The sequence below is a fragment of the Nipponia nippon genome, unplaced genomic scaffold (genome assembly GCF_047370975.1).
Source record: "Nipponia nippon isolate SJK-2023a ecotype South Korea unplaced genomic scaffold, ASM4737097v1 scaffold_3, whole genome shotgun sequence".
NCBI lineage: Eukaryota > Metazoa > Chordata > Aves > Pelecaniformes > Threskiornithidae > Nipponia > Nipponia nippon.
Window position 1 is genome coordinate 92371353 of NW_028262347.1, and position 22872 is coordinate 92394224.

General features: G+C 45.1%; 1 protein-coding gene across 7 annotated transcripts in view; it reads left to right on the forward strand.

The window, feature by feature from the left end:
* JMJD1C (jumonji domain containing 1C) overlaps positions 1–22872 on the forward strand; it is a 171949-nt gene that overhangs the window by 102322 nt on the left and 46755 nt on the right. For 4 of the 7 annotated variants that reach the window (XM_087768112.1, XM_087768104.1, XM_087768106.1 and 1 more), the window contains exon 3: positions 7942–8055. In XM_087768112.1, the coding sequence (XP_087624238.1) occupies positions 7942–8055 (114 nt within the window). Of the gene's footprint in view, positions 1–2512; positions 2756–7941; positions 8056–22872 lie in introns of those variants that run through there. The other 3 variants (XM_087768108.1, XM_087768110.1, XM_087768109.1) reach the window with 2 other exon arrangements.

Consider the following 22872-nt stretch of genomic DNA (forward strand, 5'->3'; position numbering starts at 1 on the left):
GCCGTTCCTGAAATAACTCCTAGTGTTTGGACTCTTACTTTGAGAGAAATGCTAAAACAAACCCCTGAAACCGTATGAGAGAGGAACGAATTTGGTGGTAGTAGTAGTATGTCTTTGGGATGTTCGGTACTTCTTGGAGGTAATATAAAATGCACTTTAAAAGTTAAATTGGAGATCATAAGAGTACAGAATTAAGTTTGGAAAAAATACTTTATTTCTTGACTACGTGGCAAAGTCTGAGTTCAGGATATTTCCGTGTGTCAGCCATTACTGATAGGCTGAGTTTTATTTTTCAGAGGTGTTGAGGTCTCTGAACCAACCGAGTCCATGAAGGACTCCCCCACTCACTTGACAAGCTTCCCGGTTGCTGTTTGGCGGCAGAGGATGGGCACAGTGATGCAGGCTGTGGCCCCAGGCGTGGAGTAAGGATACATTTTAGTCTCTGCTACTGCCTGACCTGTCTGGGTGCCAATGAAAAGCGGCTGAGGGATTGTTTCCCCCGACCCTGGGGGAGGTGGGCCGGAGAAGAAAGAACTGGAAAGAAATCGGGTCAAAATGGTGCCACTAAGATGTTTGGTTTAATTTTTTTCTCTGGAGATGAGGAAGTGCAGCCCGGCCGCGGCCTGGCTGGGGCAGGGGGTGTGTTTTGGGGGAGCCGAGGGGGTTAGCGAGCCCCATACTCTGCTGGCGGTAGAAGGTGGCCTTTCTCTGGCTAGCCCTAAGGGCGAGCGGATCTGGTGAGGGGCTGCGGGGTTGTGGGGTCAGCGGGGCTGTGCACGGGGGTGCCGGAGACGAGAGGAGCAACTGTCCGGCCTGGGTGGTCAGGAATAGATGGAGGCTGCTCAGGGCACCTCCGCCTCCCCGCAGCCTCGCTGCCATATAAGGCTGCTCAGCAGCCTCGGGCTGGGAGACCACTTAAAAGGGAAAATCAATACAATGAACCGCCTCTACTAGTGTCCCTTCAAAGCAAAATCCAGTTTTGCAGTTACATGGTTTGGGCGTAGGCTGGGCAGTGTCCAAAAACCGCGTACAGGTAGCCTGGTTCTTGCCCTGCTTGTGTGCGTGCAGTGTCAGGAACTGTTGTGGAAGAAATCCAGTTGCCGGAGAAAGGTCCGTGGTGCGTAGAGAGCCTTCTAGTTCAACTTTAATTTTTAACTGTACTTAAGTATTTTATTATTTCAGAGCTCAGTATTTTACAGCATTCCAGTACACCTTTAAGCTTACATCATTTGGAATAATTCAAGATGAGAACAGAGAGGTAGTCATGCATTGATTTCCCATTATTCTCATACTTTCTTGGCAAACTACACGCTTTGTGTTTTTTCCATGAAATAAAAATGTACAGCTGTTTATGTTTAAAGGGTTCAGAGGAAGTAAATGCCTCTATCCCAACCTCCCTTGTGATTGTTTTTCATCCATGCTGGTGTATGTGAGCTAAACCCAAGGAATGCATTACAGGCGTTATTGCTAAATTTCTGTTTGGAAACCATTTTCTCATTAGATAGTGCACCATGCTCTTCTTTCCCCCTGGACTGCTCAGGGGAATTGATGTTTTTATGTAAACTGTAAACAACTAGTTGGTTAGTGCCATTAACTTTGTACAACAGGAGGAAAACACGTTTTGTGGTGGTTTTTTTTGTTGTTTTTTTTTTTTTTTTTTTTGTCAGCAGGAGAAAATAGGCTGTACGCTGAAAATTAGAGAATTGTGCTTGAGAATGTTTTGCACCAGTTTATGGGCTGCAAATACTTGCTGCTGGCGGCGGAGTGTGCTGTTAGTGACAGGCTTTCGGGTGAGCAGCCCCTGTGCCGGGGGGCGCGGAGGGGCGCGGAGCCGCCCAGGGCTGCCGGCTGTCCCCCGCCCTGCGGGGCGCTCCCCTCGCCGCCCTCTGCTCCGCCTGCCTCTGGACCGGCATCAGGCGCTGAGCTCATGCCTCACCCGCCCTTCCTTTTTTGTTTTTTTTTTGGGTTTTTTTTTTTTTGGGGGGTGGGGGGTGGGGGTGTGAATGTGGACAGAACGGTCGCCACCGTTGGCTGACTTCAGAAAGCCCACCCGAGGGCGGGATCGGGAAAGGCTTTCCGAGGGCAGACCCGGCGCCGCGGGGGCTTTGCGGGGGGAGGGAGGGCTTCAGGCCGTAAACTGGGCTTCAGGTTTTGCAGGGTGCCGAGGTCCGGCGTGGGCCGGGCGGCCCCCGGCTGCCCGTGCGCCGGCCCCGATCCCGGGCCGCCGCCACACGTGGCCCGCGGCTCCGCCCCCGCGGGACGTGGCCGCTTCCCCGCCCCCGCGGGCCGCGCCTGCCGAGCGCCGCCCCTTCCCGCCGGCGTGCTCCTCTCGCTCGGCTCCCGGCGGCGCGGCGCGGCTCCCGGCGGCTCGGCTCGGCTCGGCTCGGCTCGGCGCGTCCCGTCCCGTCCCGGCTCCTCCCCGCCCCGGCAGAGCGCCGCCATGGCCGGCACCGCGCACCGCGCGCTCGCCCTTATGTAAGCGGCGGCGGCGGCGCGCCATGACCCAGCAGCGGGGACGCGCCGGGGCCTCCGCGGCGGGCCCAGCTGCGCGCTAGCCCGCGCCGGCCCCACAAAGGGCGGGCGGCGAGCCCGCCGCCTCCTCCCCTCCGCCGGCCCCGCCCCCGGCGCGGCCACCCGGCCCGGCCCGACCCGGAAGCGGCGCGGCGAGAACCATTTTCCTTGTGAGTTCAAAGGCGGAGGCGGGCGCGGAGGTCCCGCGGGCCGGGCCGGGCCGGGCCGCGGGGCGCCGAGCGAGGTGCGTACCGACGGGCGGGGGGATCGGCTGGGCTCCGGCGGGGGGGAATCCGCCGCCATGACGCGGGGGGGCGCCTCCGCGGCTTGCTCCGCGGGACACCCCCCTCCCCCCGCGGACATTTTAACTTTCCGAGGGGCCCCGCGCGTCTTTGTTTGCCCTCCGAGGGCGCGGGGGCGGAGCGGGGCGCGCCCCCGTCCCCCCCAGCCCCGTCCCCGCCGTGTGCGGAGCGGCGCACGTGACGCGCGGGCTTCCGCGGGCGCGGGGCAGCGCGGAGGCGGCGCGGCACGCGGCCGGCGGCGGCTTTGTGCGGGGAGCGCAGGCCGTGGGCCGCCGAGGCGGGCCGGGGGCACCGTGAGTACCGGACGCCCCCCTGCCCCGGGGGAGCCGCGCAGGGGCGGCCTGCGCCCTTCGGAAAAACGGGAAACACCTAGTTTAAGAAATCGATTTTTTTTTTTTTTTTTTTTTTTTGGTTAGGGGGGTTGAATTTCCGCCGTTAACGCTGGCTGCTGAACTTCAGGGGCTCGTTGCCCGGCCGTTACAAAACAGCCGCGGTAGTCGCTGCAGCGGCGTGCGCGCTGCCATGCGGCGCCCCCGCCGGGGAGGGGTCCGGCGGCCGTGCCTCCTCCTGCGGGGCGCTCCGCTCCCGCGGCCCGCCGGCCGCTGCCCGCCGCTTGCCGGCTCCGACACCCCCTCCGGGGAAGGGCCGAGAGAGTTCCCCCCGGAACGACGCCTCGGCTGGAAATGGGCTCTTCCCTAGGGAACGCAGGCAACGTAGTCTGGAAATGAGAAAAGTCGATGCTCGATTTTTATGTCAAATCTGCTTTATTTATCTTCAGCTCTTTTCCACTCGGTAGTTCTGCCTTTGAGCACAAACCATGGCAACAAACAGGCGTTGGAAGAGAGCTATAGCTATTTTGAATGATTAAGTGTCATAATGAAAAGGTGCCAGTGTTTGCGCTATTGCAGACTAAACAGCGAGGCTAAAGAACAATATGTGGAGAAGTTCGCTGAATAGCACGTATAAATAAAGTTTACACGATCTTTTCGGTTTTTGTGGTTTTAAGAGGAAAACCTATACTATGTTACGGATTTTAGTTTAAGAATAGCTTTCCTGAGTGAATTTTTAACAGTTTGTTACGGTATAAATTCCTCTAGAGATATTAAAAAAAAAAAAAAAAAAAAAAAGGGTAAGTGCCGTACATGTGCATAGGAAGATGCGCTTTTGCGGTGTGAGGAGCAGGCTTCAGGCGCCGGGTGCCCAGCGAAGCAGGCCGCAAGCTCCAGCGAGGCAGACGAGGCAGTAGCGGTACGTGCGGGATGAGCCGAGCGGCAGCTGCGAGCTCAGCTGCAACCCGAGCGTTTGCTGGAAGGAGCCTGCTGGGTGTCACAGCCTGGCAGCGCCGGGCTGCAGCAGCCGGGGGCGGTCAGCAGCTCGCAGCCGAGGTGCGGAGGCTCCCGGAGCCCTTGGCCGGTGCCAGGGAACTGCCTGCTCACATGGTGGGGGCGGCTTACCACGTCTACAGCTGCTTAATTGCATTAGGCAGAGATAAAAATGCACTGTGTGCTTGCTCAGTACTGCTTCCTCGGGAAAGCGGGGCCTGTGGTTGCCATGGGGGTTTTGAAACGATAAATAAATAGATGAGTTCTGTTACTGGGCGTTAGAAAAAGCAGACTGAGTAATCTGCTGTATTCACGAGTATTCGGTGAATGCCATCGAATGGTTTTGAGGTTGTTTGCTGTGAACTGATGGTACTTCATGTTTTCTAAAAATCTGTTTGGATTTTGGCAATCACAGAATCATTTAGGTTGGAAAAGACTTTTAAGAACATTGAGTCCAACCGTTAACCTCCTAAACCAACTCTTCTTCTCAGTCTCAGAACTGTGCCAGATGCCTCCCGTAGGCAGGTTATTTCTGCATGAGCTGGGGTAAAATCATGGGGAGATGAGGGGGAGCAGAGTAAGAAATATGTTTTATTCATATCGGGGAACTTGGTAGCAAACCAACCAAAGTGTGTGTATGTGTTCGTCTAGCTGCCTTTGGCCAAGCAGGGAAATCTGGTGGAGAAAAAAATGGGATTTTTTTCAAGCAGCTGCTTAGAAGAGTGGTGAAGTCAGATGTCACTTAAAATTGAGTGCTTGAGTCCTTTGCCTAATTGTGGTCTTCAGGGAGTTGGGTTAACGTAGATGGTAAAAGGAAGTTTTATGCAAGTTTGAAAGGGAGATTTTTGTTTGAAGAGGTTCAGTTTTTTCTGGTTTCAGTAGTATGCCTGATTGTCCCTAGGGTTGTCCTCCGCTTTGGGAATGGAAAGAGGGAGCGCCTTCCTCTGAAAGTCTGCAAGGAGCTCGTTGGACCTTCTTACATCTATTTTCATGTTGTTACATGTCTCACATGCTTGCCTCTAGTAGCTGACTCTTGCCTGCTCTGCTCTTAGTCTTTTTTTCTTTGTCCATATGCGATGCGTGGTGTGAAGCTGGTCATGTCTTTCGTCTTAAGATTTTTCAAATCCCTAGCCTGTCCCGTTTGGAGTATCTCCTTGGTGGCCTGCCTATCTCCTGGAGCTGATGGAGTCTGGACTTTGCTTTCCCGAGAAGGCCTGCTTTTTTTAAAGGGTGGGGCTTTGTTGTTCTTTGATAGTGGGAATGTTTTCTAATAGCGTCTGAAAAATCTCAAGTTGTGTGCGGCAGAGCAGCCATCTGCGTATGAGGTGGCATGTGACATGGCGTAGTTTTGCTTTATTTATTTACATATTTTTCCTCTGTGCTTGTGGGACAGCCTGTGTCCTCCACATGCGTATTTTGGGGGCGTTGGCCTGTCTAGAGGCTTAGATCTGTGAAAGCAAATGAGAAGGCATTCCGTTTCTCTTCTCAGAATAATCATGCTCACAGATCTATATTTGGAACTAGTTCTTTTAATACCAGCAGTAAGATAAACCGGTGGCTCACACGTACCTTAATCTGTAGCGTTGTCTGAATCCTGAAAGATAGCTGCTAGCCACATTCCACACGGTTTCGTTTCAGCTAATGATGTGGTATGTCCTGTTGTTTGTAGTCGGAAACGGGTTTCTTGACCTGCATAATAGCACAGAAAGTTAGAAAGGAGCCAGCGTGGAAAAAGTAGAACAGTGTCTGCGAAGATGCGGGGGCAGATTAAGAACTGAAAGACTACAACGTTGACTTTTTTAAAGAAAAGTTTGTCCGCTTGCGAATTTGTACACTCAAGGCTTTGCAGTTTCGTGATGCGAACTCCACCCTCTCTTAACTCGAACCATTAGCCGATACAAGATCCATTATAGAAAAGTGATGCAAGAGCAAAGGCCCTTTCTTAACTATTAGAGGTTAAATAATTATTTACTATTCAGATCCTGTAGTTAGCATATTATCATGTTCTCCTGCCCCTCCAGCCCTTTCATCTAGTTACCCTGTTGTTGAGATGGCTGAATGGCTGATAGGGTTTTTTTTTTTTTTTTCCTTGCTCACAAGAGAAAGGGTAACAGCTGAAGTGAAACCTTAAATAAAATGGAAACAAGAATGCGGTACACTAAATCTGAGCATTTGTAGAGTTGGATGTATTTATTAGAAAGTATTAGGTATCTCCAATGAAGTATTCTCTCGTTTGTTAAGTGCTGAAGCTCCAGAGAGGCTTGAGTTATATTTAGCCTAATCACAAGGCAACACCTTTGTAAAGTAGGTAATGAAGTCTGATAAAACCTTGAGTGCATCTCTTACGAGCTGCCTGCAGACTGGCTGAGGGCAGGTCACCGACTCTGCCGCTGCTCCGCTTAGGTGACTTTTGTCAAGTTACGGGATTGCTTCGTGCCTCGGTTTCCCCATCTGTAAGTAGGCGGCCATGATCCTGCCCTCCCCTTGTAAGTACTTGGGGGTCTGTTGCTGCGGGGTGTTGCATGTGAGCTAGTGATGTCCTGTTGTGATAGCAGCACCTTAACAGATGTTGGTGTAGCATTTGCACAACGCTTCATGTGGTTTGACCTGCCCTTGTTTCTCCTCTTTGTCTTTTCGTCCTGCATTTTAAATTTAGAACCGGTCTCAAAGGGCTTTTTTCTTTTCCTGTTTTCCCTCATTACTATTTTTTTTTGTCCTGTAGAATAACTTTCCTCTATTTTTTTCTGTCCCTCCGTGTTTTTTCCCCTTATATCCTGCATGTTCTTTCTGCTGGTCGTTTCTTTTGTTCACCCGTGCCTTCCTCTTGCTGTTCCCATCTGTCTTCAGAGCGGCATTTTCTCTCCCCTCCATCCGCTGGGATTTCCTTTTCACCTGACTCATCCCCTCTCGGTACATCCCCGCTCAGTCACACTCTCCTTGCGCTTCTGTTCCAGGAAACCCAGCCAGCAGGGAAGGGGACTGCCTGCTCGTCCCCTCTCGGGGGAGACCCGCTGAAGTCATGGCTCCCTCCCCACTCGCTGCTGCATCCCACTGCGCCTGGCCGAGGCGGGCTGCTTCGGGCAGAGACTGTACGGGGGCATGGAGGAGCCCGTTATTCCCTGCTCCCCTTTCTCCGTGCCTGGCGTTTGCAGTGGGGCCGGGAGGTTTCCTGCTTCCTCCCACATGCTGGGGAAGCAGGAAACCTCCCGGCCCTGCTGCAGAAGCCTCGGGACCGGGCGCTGTCCTCTCCAAAGCCGTTGCGCCGGAGCAGCCGGTTGCTGCAGGGAGGAGCGGCTGCGGGGGCGGCAGGCAGCAGAGTCAGAACAGATGCAGAGACGGGCAGGGAAATGAGATGGTTGACTCGAGGCAAGGTGAACGATTTCAGAACAGGAAGGCGGGGAGCGTTTTCACGTCTGCAGTCGGTTTCCACTTCAGCGTCCTTACTGTAATTACCACTGCGCTAGCTAGTCCTGCAGGCAGAAGGAGAGGATCTGCGTGCTAAGCTGTATGTTTAAGATACAATCGTGCTCCTGTACTTTGAGCTTCTGTGGTAAACACTCTTGCTCAAGCACAATGAGGGAAAGGAAGAATGTATGGTATAGTTCCCTTTTCTAGCTGGTTTTCCACCAACGGCACAAAGGAAAAACGACAAACCAAAAAATCCTCCTTTCTTGTATAATTAGTAATTGTTATTCTGTTTTAACTTGTTTTGATGGAAGAATTACGTCAGTGTTTATACAGTCCTGGGGGTTTGATGTGCTGAGCTTTTTTTAATTGGTTAATTTTCTTTTCTTTTTTCCCAATAGACATTCAAGCCCTTGGTTGGAAAAAGTGTATACAATTCAATTACTGCAGTAGAATTCCTTGTGGACAAACAGCTGGATTTTATAACTGAAGATAGTGCCTTTCAGCCCTATCAGGTAAGAAATTTGGTTAGTGTATGAGTACTGTCTATTTAGCTTAGTTAAAATCCATGTGTTTATTATTTTTAAGTGCATTTTGCAGTCAAGTTCTGTGTTACAGGAACAATTTCCTATTATTGGCAGAGATTGTTGCTCATTTTGTGAAAGGTTATATTGGATACTGTATCTGATTCTAGTGAATCTGATCATGTCAAGGAGTGCTATGCAATTAATATTGAACCACCTTTAAGTAAAATACCTGAGCCCTTTAAAGGTTAATCAGTACCATTAATTGTAGGGCAGATAAAAGACAGTATCCATCCTTCTGAAGCTGGGCTTTCATTTCTAGGTCTTTGCACTACTACAGTGATATCTGACTTACGGGTTTTTTTTTTGAGTGAATAGCAGAAAATGTTAACTTTTTAAAAAGAAATCCCACTTTCTCTTGCTGTTGTTTCTAAGCCTGCTAAAATTTCCAGTATCCTCGATTTTAATGCCTTCTTCATTAATTAGAAACACATTAATATATTGCTGTGTGTGTATTTAAAGAACAAGAGGAACAATAACACCCCCCCCCCCCCAAAGGTCTAAAAATCTCTTCTGTGACAAATAGAAAGACATTCGATTCTTCAACTTGTGCTGAACTGATTGCAATTAGAATAGCCATAAATTCTTTCTTACGGTTGGGATGGTACACTGCGGTGATACAGAAATAGTACTTTGAGACTTGGAATAACAGATGGCCCTGAATAAATGCTATGTAATTTTGTCCTGACACCCCTTCTTCCCTCCTCCTTCACCAAGATGTTTTTTTCCCAATACCAAATATAGAGCTAAAAAAAGAGAAGCGACTGAGAGAGAATGCTGGGGAAAGGAGAGGGAGGCTCAGTTTGTGGAAGGGCTGGTGCTTTTGTGTGTCTGTGGTGGGGAAGCCAAACGAGTTCAACGCTTCTCATCAGGGTGAGGTTACATGTTATGACTCGAGCTGCTCGAACAGCTTGGCTCTGCTGCAAAGGACAATTCCCACTCTCAGACCCCACGCTAGCATCTTCAGCCTTCTAAACGAGCACAACCTTGATTTTCAAAAATGGGAGGGGGCGGCAGGGGAAGCGTGTGATGTTGGTGAGCTGAGCTGGATTAGCCCAGGGTGCAGCGAGTGCTGTGGCTTCCTCTAGGGAGGGGGTCAGGATGACGCAGCGCAGAGTGGGATATCCTCCTTTGGCAGCAGCGACCTCTTAAATCAGCTGAGCCGTGAAGTGTAAATTCACCCTCAGAGTCCAGCCGCAATCTTACAGATTCATTTTACAAAGCAAATACTTGTGCTAGCGTTTGCCCTTTGCCTGAGATCTATCAAGATCGTGTCTCCAATAACGTTCATTCCAGTAACAGTAATCAATCTCCTTTTGGCAATGGATCATTTCTTACGAGATGAGCTGAGCAAAACAAATTGAACATATAGAAGGACTGCCTTTTGTAAAAAAACAATCTTATTGCCAGGCCTGGCTGGCAGTAACATAGCAATGCTATATGCATTTTAGGTCCTTCGCTTCAAGGAGTATTTACTGATACAGTATTAGACACAGAAGCACCTTGATTTGGGAAGGTGCATACAAACTGAAGGTGTCATTTTTGAAAATGTCATACGAACAGCTGGCTTTATAATATCTTGGTAGATAATACCGTAATTAACAGCATTAGCAACTTTGGTTTTAAGAGATGTTGACCAAAAACTGGTACAAAGCAGTAGCTTGTGAAAAATAGTTCCAGATATAAGGTTGGTTTCCCTAGCTCCTGGCCTCCATTTTTGACATGTAGAGGGCAACTGTGTGCGAGAGGTGGGATTGTTTCCCCCTCTCATGGAGCAAACAGCTGTCTATTAAAGCCTGAGATGCAGGATACTGATCTGTATCAATCATAAGTAGTTTGGAGACAAGAGTTACCTAAATTGTTTGTTTTAACATTGCAAGAAGGCTGCTGACAGAGATTCCTTTTAAGTACTAAAACATCCAGAATTTGCATCTTAACTGGATATTGCTCAGATCTTGAACGTAGATACATAAAATAACATTGAGCTTTCATCAAATAAAGATTTCTTCATTTGAACGATTATGAGAAGTTTTAGAAATTACTTCCATAGGCATGTCTGTTTGCAGGGGTAGCGATGTCTCATTGCCAAGTTTTACGAGTTAATTGTACAAATAAGAACTTTAGTGAATGATAATGTCTTTAAGAGAACGGAAACTATTTTTTTAAAATATGCTCACTGAATTATGTAGCAGCAGTGTGTTAGGCAGAAATATTAAATTTATCATTATGAGACAGTTTTCTCCTGAAAGATACCTGAAGTGGGAGGATTGTCTCTATTCATTTGTTTTACTTGGTTTGTTTTGTTAATGCTGGAAATTCAGTCACTTAATGTAAGGTAGTTTTTACTTGCACTTTTTTTCTGGAAGGCCATCCTTTTCTTTGCTATGAAAACAGGTCCTAGCTACATCTTTGGTAAACTTCCTGTGAAAATCTACTTTTCTAAAAAGAAGAAAAAAAAATAGCCTTTTCGCTCCTGTGTTTGGTCTGGAATACTGTTAACCTGCTTTTGAGCAGGTTACAGAACTGAGGAGCCATTCTTTGCAGAGATGAGTTAACTTTGAGTCTTTCTAAATGTGTTTAGTTTTTGGTTTAAGCTCTCATGGCTGTACATTTTCAATATGAAGTCCTTGGAGACCATGGTGATCTAAACACTTTTTTATTGCATTTTGCTGTTAGTGCCTAAAATTCCAGTACCTTTCTGCCAAAACAAACAAAGTTTGAATCTGTGTGGGAAGAGTCCATTTCACTTCAGATACAATTCTTAACTACTGAGTAATTTTTCCCATTGCTGCGTATACTCGTAATACTAGTAATGGGCAGCAGAGGAGCGCTTGGTATGACTTCTGCTCAGATCAGTTCTGATCAGAAAGTGCAGTGCTGTTTAACATAACTATTGGGCTGAAGGTCTTCGTGAATAAGGTGGTGCTGTCCAGTTTAAAGGTGACAACTGCTCAAGGCAAAGAAAACAGCACACTTGGCACCCTTTTAGTCTTGGCAGGAAAAACAAAGTTTGAGTAGGCAAAGAACTAAATTACTGCCCTTACCAGAAGTGGTTCTTCCAGAACAGGAGTAAAAGAGACTTTGGCAGGACTCGCTGGGGAATCGTGAACCACAGATTCCCATGCCATGCCTGCTCTTTGCATAAATAAACATGTTTCAATTGTTAAGAGATTCAACAACCTTCGTAAGAGCTAGATGAATATCATTATTAAAAGTAGGGTATGCAGCTGCCTTTTTTTTTTACTAGCCTTTTTCCATTTTTTCGTATCTTCACAAGGTTTTCTATAGCAAGTATTGCACTTGTCAGTGAATTTGTTCTTTACAGCTAAATGTGTTATGTGATTTTTCTTTTCCCTTATGTGTGTACTGCTTTGAATCCTGCCCTGCTCGGTAAAAATTCCTTGGCTTCTGTATGTGCGGTGCCTTAAACACCAACCTACAACTTGTTTCCGGTGTCTTTTATCTCTGTTGCTTCATAGAGGATGCAAACGGTATTATTGTCTACGTGAAACTTGTGTGTGACTGAGAATGACTCATCCATTAATCTGGGATGGTCAGACCATTTAGTAGTGTAGTTCTTTTTATGGTGGTGACAAGGGGATCTTGAGGAAAAAGCAGATAGGAACATTTGCTGTGGTACTTTGCTTAGCAATGAAGTGAAAATTATGTTCCTTTGCAGGAATGATGGACGTAAAATTTACAACATGCATTTTCTATGTCAAACTAGTATCCGTAGGAAACGGAGTCTTGAAATGTGATGTGTAAGTTAGGTCCTCAATATTTTTCTACTTTACATTCACAGTATATCATGTATATTGTGACTAAGTAAAAATTGACAAATGTGGTAGGTTTTATAGTGGCTCTTGCTATAGATTGAAAATGAACCTATTTTTAAATATGTTTGTTATTAAAATATTTTAAGCACAACTACAGTAAGCCTACACAATTACAAGTGTGACCTAAATTAAACAATTAGAATTGAAATGGTTTTCTGTAATAAGTTACTTATACTATTCTGTGACAGCTATGTGTCTATTTGTTATGATACACGTAGTAAGTTCAGCAGCAGCAAAGCTGATCATGCCTTAATTTGTTTAAGCATCGTAGTTTACTTGAAGGACTATAGATGGGGATGTGAAGCATTAAAGTGCAGCATATGGTATGTGTGACCTCATCAGTGTGGTGTTTTTGTCTGGGTGGTGGTTGGCAGTACCCGTCACGGGCACTATGGGGCTGAAGTGTGTGATTCTGCTGTTACTGGCCGAAGCAGCTGGAGTCAACTGCATTACACTTTGGACAAGCAAATAAAGAATAACAAAAAGTGGATTATATTGTGTTTTTCCATAGTAAAATACACTTATGGAGAGACCTGGAAAGACTCCGCTTTGCCCAAGCAGTCAGTGCGTTTCAGCTGCCTGTCTGGGTCGGGCAGAGCAGGGTGCATGATAGTTTATATATTTCCAAATACACACGTGCACACGCACGCGCACACACACACGTGTGTGTGATAATATATTTCCAAAGGGTTTGTGAGCACACAGCACTTGAACAAATGAGCGCAGCTGAGCCACGGCAAAGAATTCAAATTAAGTTCCTTCACAATCATTAAACTTCCTGCAAAGAGGGTATTTCACTACTTGAGGAAGGAAGTGGAAAGATGTGCACACAGTCTTCAAAAAGTCCTCCTGCATACTGGGGTTAAAAAAACCCAAACAAACAACAAAAAAAAACCAAAGAAAAAAAACCCCGCTAAGAATGAGTCAAGAACACACTTTGGTTCTCTTTGGTGGAATCTTGAATCCGCCCTACTTACTCACATTCTCCTTCAGAACAACCTTTTCTTTCTTCTTTTTTCTTTTTAAAAAAAACGATAAGCCTCGTTGCCTTAGTGTTTCAAAATGGTGAGGTCTGTCTGTCTACCTCTGTGCTGAAGGTTGCAGATGTAAAGATAGGGCTCTGAAAAATCCCCTGTGGGAGGTGTTACATGCACAGTGATAGGCGTGTGTACTTTGCTCTTTTTGTAAACGTGCATTGCATGTCTGAGAGCTGACAGGTCAAATGTCTAACACGCCTTCAAGGTTGTTGAAGTAATAATAATAAACTTTCTCACTAATCATGAAATAGGTACCTTGGATTCAGGATCTAATGCTGCGGCTAATCTTACTTGATCTGTTACAAATTCAAGTTCTGTATGCCACGAAGTAAGGCTTGAGAAAAGGGCATTGTGCAACTCTGTTACTCTCCTTTTCTGTTTATTATGGGCAGACGTTGGGTATTTCAGGCCTGGATGCTTTGGGGTTTCATGACTTGTTTGCTCATAAGAGCAAGCCAGTCGTGTAACGTGGCTTGTCTGGTAAGGACATGTACACAAAAAATTCTTTAAACATCTTGAAACAGGGATAAAATAATATTTTTCTGTCTGTATTTTAAGCACCCCGTAATCATACAGTGCCCTCATCTTTCAGACTTCTCTTACTTTAAACTTCAGGCTTAAAAATAGTTACTGCAGCTGAAAACTGCTTTTCCCATAAACTTGTACCTCCACTGACCAGGCGGGCAGCAGCTTTTGGGTTGGTCCCACCCTTTGAGGTTGACAGAAGCAGCTCGGGAACTCCTGGTGCCGGCCAGCTGGCAGCCGCGGCCGTCATGTGCTCGCCTCCCGCTTTCGTTTCCTCCACGGGCGACAGAGGCACGCATGACTTTCTGCATCTTTAACTCAGCATCGTCTTTGAGAGCCGTCCCTATTCTTCCCTGTGTCTCTGGTGTCTGGACCACCCATAAGCAGTCCAGCTGGCTTCTCTGGCAGCGTTGTGAAGAGCAGTGGTCTAAACAGCTTGTTACTGACACATCTATGTTTAAGTGTATGCTTCCAATGTGAGGGGAAGCAAAAGGCTGCCTCCAGCTAGAAGTGGGTCAGATGAGTCATACTAGTCCTTGCTCCCAGTTACACGTGTGGGTCAGAAGAGTTTCATGGGAGTGCTCGCAAGGAGAGAGGAATGAGGGAGGAGGGATTGGCACCCTCCATTTGTAGAGCCCCAGAGGGAGACGTACATCATCTCTCCTAAGCCTGTGTTTGTGCCTCCCTTTGAAAAAGAGCTGCTTCCCTGAGGATTTCATCTGTCTTTTTTTCTCAAAATAGATTTCTTAAGAAATAAGGGCTTTAGTCACTTTTTTGTCTCTCTCAGGGAGGTTTGACACAGGAGTGGAGTTCTTCCAGATCTGACAACCCTTGGGGAAATGAGTGGCATGGAGGGGAGGCCATCAGTCAGGAGGCAGGCGTGGCTCTTCCAGGTAGTAGGAGTGAGTTTAGGTGGAACAGCTGAAGGCTGTGGGAAGGTACATGAGGAGGAAGGGGAAAAGAGTTGTGAGGTCCCTGGGATAAGCTGAGGTTGCTACAGTGGAGGTAGGTCTCAAATCCATAGGAAAACAGGTTTCCTTCCACTGTTGTAGAGAAACTTGTTTTACTCGTCCTACAATTTTTCAAAAATCATGGTCGGTTAAGTGATTTGACTTCATTAATCCTACTCCAGGAGATAGCATTGAAATAAATAATTTAAAAGTTAGAAATTCAAAACAGAACAGATGGAACAAAACTTGTTTCTTCTTTGAAGGTGAAGATCAAATCCTTTCACTGAAGTATCTTAGTACTTCTCAAAAGAAGTCTTGGGATTACTGAATTTACAAATCCATCCAGTGTTTCTGGGTAAGGAGCTTCCTGTGTTTGATCACAAATGATTACTTTTTTCACCAGTAAAAGCCCATGGAAAATACTGCTCAGTAGTACCAGAAGGGTGCCTATCCTTGGTTCCGTTTCCTTAAAATTTCCAATACTCACATTTGATTTATTAAAAATGAAAGTTTAAAGTATTTTTCTTATGCGATGTTCTTGACCAACAGTATTTTCATAATCCAGACACAAAGTCAGCTCCTAGAGTAATCTGTTTCACTTTATAACCAGATGGTGCTTTGCCAGTATCTTGCTTTCCCAAATAGTTGCTGTATGTTGGAATTGGGAATCCTTAGTGCTTTGGAGAACTCTGAAGCGTCAATGAGGGTAAAATCCCGCAGTCATTGCATGAGAGTGCTTACCCAAGGAGGGAAAAGAGTAGGCCTTCCTGCATTTCAGGTAGGGGGGAAATTGAGTTTCATTGAAATGTATTGTTACCAGAATTCAGCTTTAGCTTGATGTGATAAACATAATAGCTCATTTGATGAAGTGCTCATGGTTTTGTTTGCGTTCATTCCGTCCTGTGATACAACATTGCTTTGTTCAAGGCTGCTGCTCTGTAACTTTTTATTACAAAGTGTATTTTTGAAATTACACCTAATTGTAGTCTAGGGTTAGTGCTTCATGAGAACTGCTCCACAGCCTTCAGCAAGCTGCAGTTAGTAGAGGTTGAGAGCTGTAGCAGTTCCAGGTGTGTATATGGAATTCCTTTTCCAGGCCAGGCATCTGGGGAGAAACTCAAGGAATTTTATACAAATTTTACACAAACTTGAATTTTTTTTCAATTAAAACCAAGTATGAATCTCATTATTTTCTTAGACATTGGAATAACTTTACTAGTAAAACAAAAAGTGCAGTAGTTGTTTTGATGTAGAGGGCTTGGTGTACAGTACATTGCCTGATCAAACTTCATGTCTTCTTGACAGTATACTACATAATTAAATATAGTTCTGAAGGTTTTTTTACTACCATGGTTTGTAAATACTGATCCCCCCCTTCAATCTAGCAAATATTTCCTGTCTTTTTAATTGAATAAAAATTAACTATTCCTGTTTTTCCCCTGCATCCCCCTCTTCTTGTGTGGGTCTGCCAGCATTACTGGGAGTAGTATTTTAGTATGCTTTTGCTGAGCAAATGGGTTTGAAGCACAGTAATTGTGCATCTCAGAAATTAATCTGCATTTTATGATTTTAGTAGTGAATTTTAAGCATGCAGTTCAGAAATTATATTTCAACCGTAGAGGCTGAGTTTTTACCCAGTGTGAATGTTTTCTTCCCTTTTGCTATCTTCTTTTTACCACTCCATGCCACTTTGGTATACAACAGATAAAATCAGGTTAAAGCAGATTTTGGTATGCATAAGACTTGGTGGCTAAAGTATGGTGCTTGACAGGCTCTTCTTCCTCCCCCCCCCCCCCCGCCAAGTGATGTAGTTCAGTCTTGAATTATGTTTTTAGTAGGAATTTTTTGGTTCTGTGTGCTAGTAGATTTATCGATGGAAAAAGTATTGTGAAATAGACGAGCATTGTATCAATTTTAAATACTGAATGACTTTTGTAAGTTTACCCCAAGGAACTTACTGGAGCAACAACTGAAACATCCCTGTTTTCTGGTTAGCAATTTAATCTTTCCTCTTTGCAAGACCATTATTCATCTGTTCTATAAAAGGCACAGCCACTGCTTTCTGCAGAGTTGCAGAGAGCTGTAGTGTTAATCCAAATATGACATACATCCCAGCTGGTCAGGCCTCTTGTTATTTATAGGGAAAATTCCTCAAATGGCTCCAGCAGGTCAGAATGGAGCTCTTGGCAGAGAATAAGCACGTGATGATGGCTGCATTGCTTCTGATGCTGTCTTGGAGCAGAAGCAGCATTTCCACATTTGCACAGTGATGGGCCAGACGGTCTGCACCGTATCCCTGAGACCAGAGAAGTTTGTTCTTCTGAATGAAATTCTGCAAGAAAATGTGCTAATTGTTTTTCCAACCCAGATGTATTGCTTCTGTGCAGTGCTGCCTTAAACCCTATTAGAAATTAACTTTTCAAAGTTCTGTGCAAATACAGCGCTACTTGTTTAAAACGTGAGAGAAATGTGTTTTATTCTGAACTACTTCCATATTATCAGCATGTTGGCCAACACTGTTAGGTAGCACTGTTGTAAGAGACGCGTTTACAAACAAACCCCAGAAAACCACTTGAAAATAAAACATTAGTGTAATAGTAATTAAGTGGACCGATCTCCGCTGAAGCTGGCTTTCAAGAACATTTTGAAGTTATCTGATGTGTTCTTTCCTCTTGACAAAAAAAAATGGTTAAGATATTTTTATTGTTGGGAAGGATTTGAATCTGCCCATAACCCTCACGAGTTATGGGGAGGGAAAGAAGCTGAAAAGTTGTATGTTCCCAGAGCTCCTGTTTGATAAATAGGATTAAGGATATTTGCGGAAGAGACTGGGTAGCTCTGTGACGGCTGGTAATCTAAGTTGGTGGTAGTTCAGATTACAGAGCAGAGAGTCATTCACGAGAGTGGGATACTCTGATGCGGATTTCTAAGAGGTGGTGTTGATTCTAGGAGCTGTTGTCAGTCTGCCACGTATTGGATAGTGTTTTTACAGTTTTCTTCTGCACATTTGAATTGAGAGACCTTTGCTCTTTAATACAGTAAGCTCTTAGTTATCAGTAGTCTCATCAAATAACACTGTGTTGCTGAGTAATGCAAGTGATAAAGGATTTGATGGAGGTAACTACCATGAGATAAGAGATGAACTATCCGGTCTATTATTATCTGTGGTGGCGGTATACTTTTTCCAACTCTGCCAGTTCAAGCTGCCGCAAGTAACTTCTGCCGTCCCTGATGGAAGGAAGATGTGTCTTCTGTAAAACGGTCAGCCTCTGGGCAGGAACTGATCTCTTGGCTTGATTTCTGGGGGCGTTATTGCCTTTATAGCAGCCCACTAGTCCAGACAACAGATGATGAACAGAATGTACTTTATTTTTTGCTTAAAGACACCTCCATCCATACAGCTCGTCCTTCAGCTGCTATGATTTGGGGAGTTGTTAGATACCTTTTGAAAGCTGTTCACAATTCACAGGGTGTCTGGGTCTCAGTTTAAATTTTAATATCAATGTACAAAAGATTTTTCTCCAATCTACCCACTTAGCTGCTTCCCTTGTTTAGCATCAACTTCACTCTGCTAATTGCTTGCTTCAGGGAAATGTCTGCACTTTGAGGTTTCTTTTCCCATAGTGGCATTGAGTGGCTTCGTAAGTGACTCGAAGGCTTGTTCCAGTATCACCACATGACTTGGGAGTTACTGGTTGAGTGGGGTAGGACCAGTACTCCCTCCCTGTTTCTCTTAGGAGTAGATAAAACAAAATGCGAAATTGGGACAAAGTTGCATATTGCTGAGATGGTCGTGATAAATGTACAGAGCCTGCAGTGAGGAAGGGGAAGGAAATGTGATTCAGTGGAAAACAAAAGCAAACGTATGGTTGTGTCATCAAAATGAGGGAGAAGATGGACATGGAGCAGTGCCTTACACTTGACCTTTCATTTGCTTGTACATGGAGAAGAACCAAACACAAACGGTCACGGCGCTCTAAGAGGAAGCTGACAGCCCACCAGGTTTCCACTTGTTTGGGGAAGTCAGATCAGATACTGAAAGATACATCTGTCACTCCACGAGATTTTGCTTTTCTGACCCAGATTGTCCCAGCTGCTCAAGGAGAGAGTGACATAACCCGTGAGCATAAGGGTCATCTATTTTTTTTTTTAAACCTCTATTTTCAAATGCAAATGCAAAACTATTGTAGAAGTCACTAGAGCAGTTTTTGGGTTGTTCTGTGACAATATCTGCCTGGCCCAGGTTTGGTTTTGCTTATCCGTTGGTGGCTGCTTGCTTCCTTGCTGCATGCTCGTTCCGTATGCTGCTCTCGTTTACTTTCTGCCTTTCCATACCAGATTCTCATCTACAGATAGAGGAATAACGAGCCAACTTGTAAAAAGCAAGTTTTCTGGTACCTGTGACATTGGTAGTCTTATAGGAAGGCAAATATCTCTTGTTTATTTTTGTGTTTGTGAGTTAAAATCAGGGAAAATACTTGATTATGAGTCAGATTTTTTTCCTGTACATTTATGTTCCTAACTTTAGTGTATTTTCCGTAGAATAATCTTTTATATTTTTAATAGAAATTTTCTGGTATTCTTAGGGGTGTGAGTTATTCTTCCAGAACTGAACTAATTGGTGCAATGATGCTTCTTCAAGCCTGAAATCATCACTTGGAGGAGCGTACGCAGCCCTGCTCCCCTAATTCTCAAACCTGATAATTAGAATTTTAAAATCAGTGTCAACTCTTTAATTATTGAACAGGTGGAATGAGGAAGGAAGTAGGAGTGTGTGGGGAGAAGTATTAGGCATAGGGAAGAGTGGGAAGCAAAAGAAAAATCGTTGATAGCTTTTCCTGAGAGATGTTAAGTTTACTGACAGTTGGAAAATTACTATATTTTTAGTGCTCATCTTTTTTTCCCTGTAGCTTTAACTTTCTACTTACAGAAACAGTTGTTGCTGTTAGACACTGAAAATAACCCCTGATCTTAAATGTTTGTGGTCTGAAATGTCTATAAACATTTGTCCTTTTCTGAACAATGCATTCAGAGCCCCTTGTTGGGAAGGGATTAGTTATCCCTGTTCTCTGGCCTGGCCTCTGCACGCAGGGAGAGCATCCCTGCCCCTCCCTGCCTTTTCCCATGCGGCGTGCCTCTGCGCACGTGCGAGCAGGGCTGACCTCAGCTCGACTTTGTTTCTGATTTAGGGGTCAGGGTTGTGCCTTCAAGCTTGACTTAACTGGTTCAGATGTAGCCCAGCAGCTGCCGGGTTTGAATGAGGTAAATTGTGACCGTGCGCTCAGAACAGCAGAAAATAGGTCAAGTGTGGGCTGGGTTTACATAGAAAGCGCTAGCGTCGCCTGGTAAGCCTAAGCCTCTTCTCTCCGCTCAGACAAAGCCGTTTAAGGTAAACTGGGAAGTTACCATCTCCCCAGAAAACTTTCTAGCCTTCTGTAGCCTTGGTGTTTCTGGCTAGCATTGCCCTTCACGAGAAGCCTGGAGCAGGAGGGAGGCTGCCCTAGTTACAGGGGCGAGCGGCAGGTCGGGTCGATGTCTTCCCCCTGGAGCCGTCCCCTCTGGAAAGGCATTTCTTGGCTGGCTTGTGCGGAGCAGCACAGCCCTGCAGCCTTCAGCGCCTCTCTGACCTCCTGCCCACCAGCTGCGGTGGCGTGGCAGCTGGGGTAGCCTTTCACTTGTCAGAAAGGAATAAGGAACATACTGTTTACCAGCAATTTATGCATGCGTATGTGTCTAGAAAGGTGGGTGAAGCAACAGAAGATCTGTATATTTTAGTCTCGGCTAAATTTTGATGATTTCCCTGTAGGGTTTTGGTGTGGTCCGTGTGGCCTTGGCAGCGCTTGCCTGGTGATACCCTTGGGGGTGTCAGTTCCTGCCAGTTTCTCTGTGTTTTAGTTAGATTCTCATATTTTGCAACTGGAAAAAAGTCTTGTAGCATGGCAGAGGGATAGTACCAACTAATAGGTGATGATGTTGTTAAGATTTTTCGTATTCTGCCTATTCAGATTTTATGTAACTGTTTTGTTTTGTGGGGTTTTTTCCCTGCTTGCTCTGATGTCAGGCAGGACAATATTAAGATTGAAGGTTTGTTAAAAAGTTATAATCAGTGAAAGAGATTACAGATCAGTGATACAATCAGATATGTCAGGTGACACAATCAGTGAAAGATAAAAAAGGAAGAAGAAAGAAAAGGCAGGCTAGTTACCAAGGAATGAAAATAATAATGAAAGAAATTTTTTTATGGGAGAAAATAATCTTCTAAAAGATGGCATTAGAGGACTAGTATAAATTCTCAGCAGTCTAGATTTAAAAAAAAAAAAAAACAAAAAACTTTTTGCTGCCACTGCTCTCTGAAGACTGTTGGGGCAATTGGTAGGCAGGTGTTGACTTATCTTGCTCCTCGTTTTTCAGACTGCAATTTCCAAATTGAATTTCTATGCAGCTGAAGTTCCATGCAGTTGTAAAAATTATTTGGTGCAAAGGGGGGTGGGGGCGTCAAGTGAGGGGACTAATTTTATAGAAACTGATTTCAAGATATTCACTCATGAAACAAGAAGAAAACTGAAGGTTCAAGCTTTTGACACTTTGATGTCTGAATTTTTCACTTGCATCGTTTGAATTTAAATGAGGTCCCTCTACCATTAAAGTACTAACAAAATGCTTGTTTTCGTGTGCAGCATATACTGTATAAACAATGTAAACAGGACTCTCAAGTTGGTTATGTACTAGTTTCTGTTTAATTCGTGTCCTAAATTATCAAAACCTCTAAGCAGCCAGAGGAAGCTATAGTTAATTAAGCCACAGATGGTGAGGACTAATGTGGTGTTGACCTTTGCGAGGACTGCAAAATCTACTTAGTCTTTCTCTGTAAAACACCAGCTGAAATGAGTTCCTACTGATATTAGAAAGATGTCCTTGATGCATTGAAGCCAAATGCAGAGACGCTGTGGCCAAGGAGGCACTTTCCCAGATAAACGTTTGCCGGTTCTAATGCATGGCATCTGTTGAGGCTTGGTCTTCAGGTCTCCAATTTAAGCCTTTCTTGTGGCAAAAGTCACTGTTTTTCCAGGACTGGTTTTCGTGGAATGCATATTGTCAGTTCCTCACTGAAAATGGAGCGTTGACAGGTGACTGGAGTTTCTGTACCCTCCTGTAAGCAGCATGCAGGCTGTGTGATTTGGTTTAGGGGCAGCTACTTGAATCTGCTTTTTAGTTGTTGCTTTGTGTTCCAGGGTTTCATCTCTCGATTTAATGAACTCATTTCTGCCCCTAAAGTTTGTGAAGAATGACTGGGAGAAGTATTTTAAAATGCTGAGGAAACATCTTGCTTCAATAGTGCAAGTCTTGTTTGGAAGGCAGAGAGCTGTGGAAACATGCAGGCATTCCCACCACACACGTGCCCAGCGGCCCAAAGTGGAAAAGGAGCTTGTGGTCATTTGTGCCTTTCAGAAGGCACTTTGTATGGTATTTGGGCAACATCCAGGTTTGGCTCATCCACGGATGCCTCTCAGTATCTTGGACAGTATTTTGTTTGTGGATGGGGCTTGAGTAGGAGAATTCTGTATTTATTTGGATTTTGGCTTGGTTTTCTGTAGGTACTGTCTTTGAAATTCCTGTTTGTTTTGTGACTTAAAGGAATTTAGAAGCATTATAAGTGATCTGGACTTGTTCACCTGTGGCTTTGATAAATTACAGTTGTCCAAACAAGCTTTCTGAAAATGCTTCTTTGAACAAATATTTTTGCTTGCTGGTTAGAGCGGCGTAGTATCTTAACCTGATGGTATGGTCTATAGTTTCCAACCTGTTCCATCATTTTGCTCCAGAAGAAAGAACAGATATACTCAGAAAAACACTGAATCACTTTGTTATTTGGGAAAATTTTCATTCTTTATTCTTCTTAGGACTTCCTAGGAGTCAAGCACGTCCCTAGCAGGTGAGAATTCTCACCTAGAGAGATGTGCAGCCGACTCAAGTATTCTTTGGATAATTACAGCAGGAAGTCCCCTGCACCTGAAGTGAATTCCTCTTCTGGTCTGGAAAGAAGGAAGAATAGCAGCAAAGATCTAAAAAACCTGACATAGATTGGCAAGCTTCTGATAGTCATGTTGCTTCACGTGACTGTCTTCCAGAAGGGCAGGAAGGATTATCTCGACCATATCTTTCTAGCCCATATGCCCTTTGTCTGCTCCCCAGTATTGCATATAGTCACTTGTCGAGCAAGGGGCACTGCCGTATGAAGTACATAAAGAACTTTCTACAGTAGATTTAAAGAAGAAAATTGCAGTCCTGTTTATTTGATTTGCATTTCCTAAGGGTTTCAGACCAGCTTTAACATCCTCCTGGAGGAGGTATTCTAGGACTTGTGGAAAAACTAGTCTAGGAGAGGGTACCATACTTACT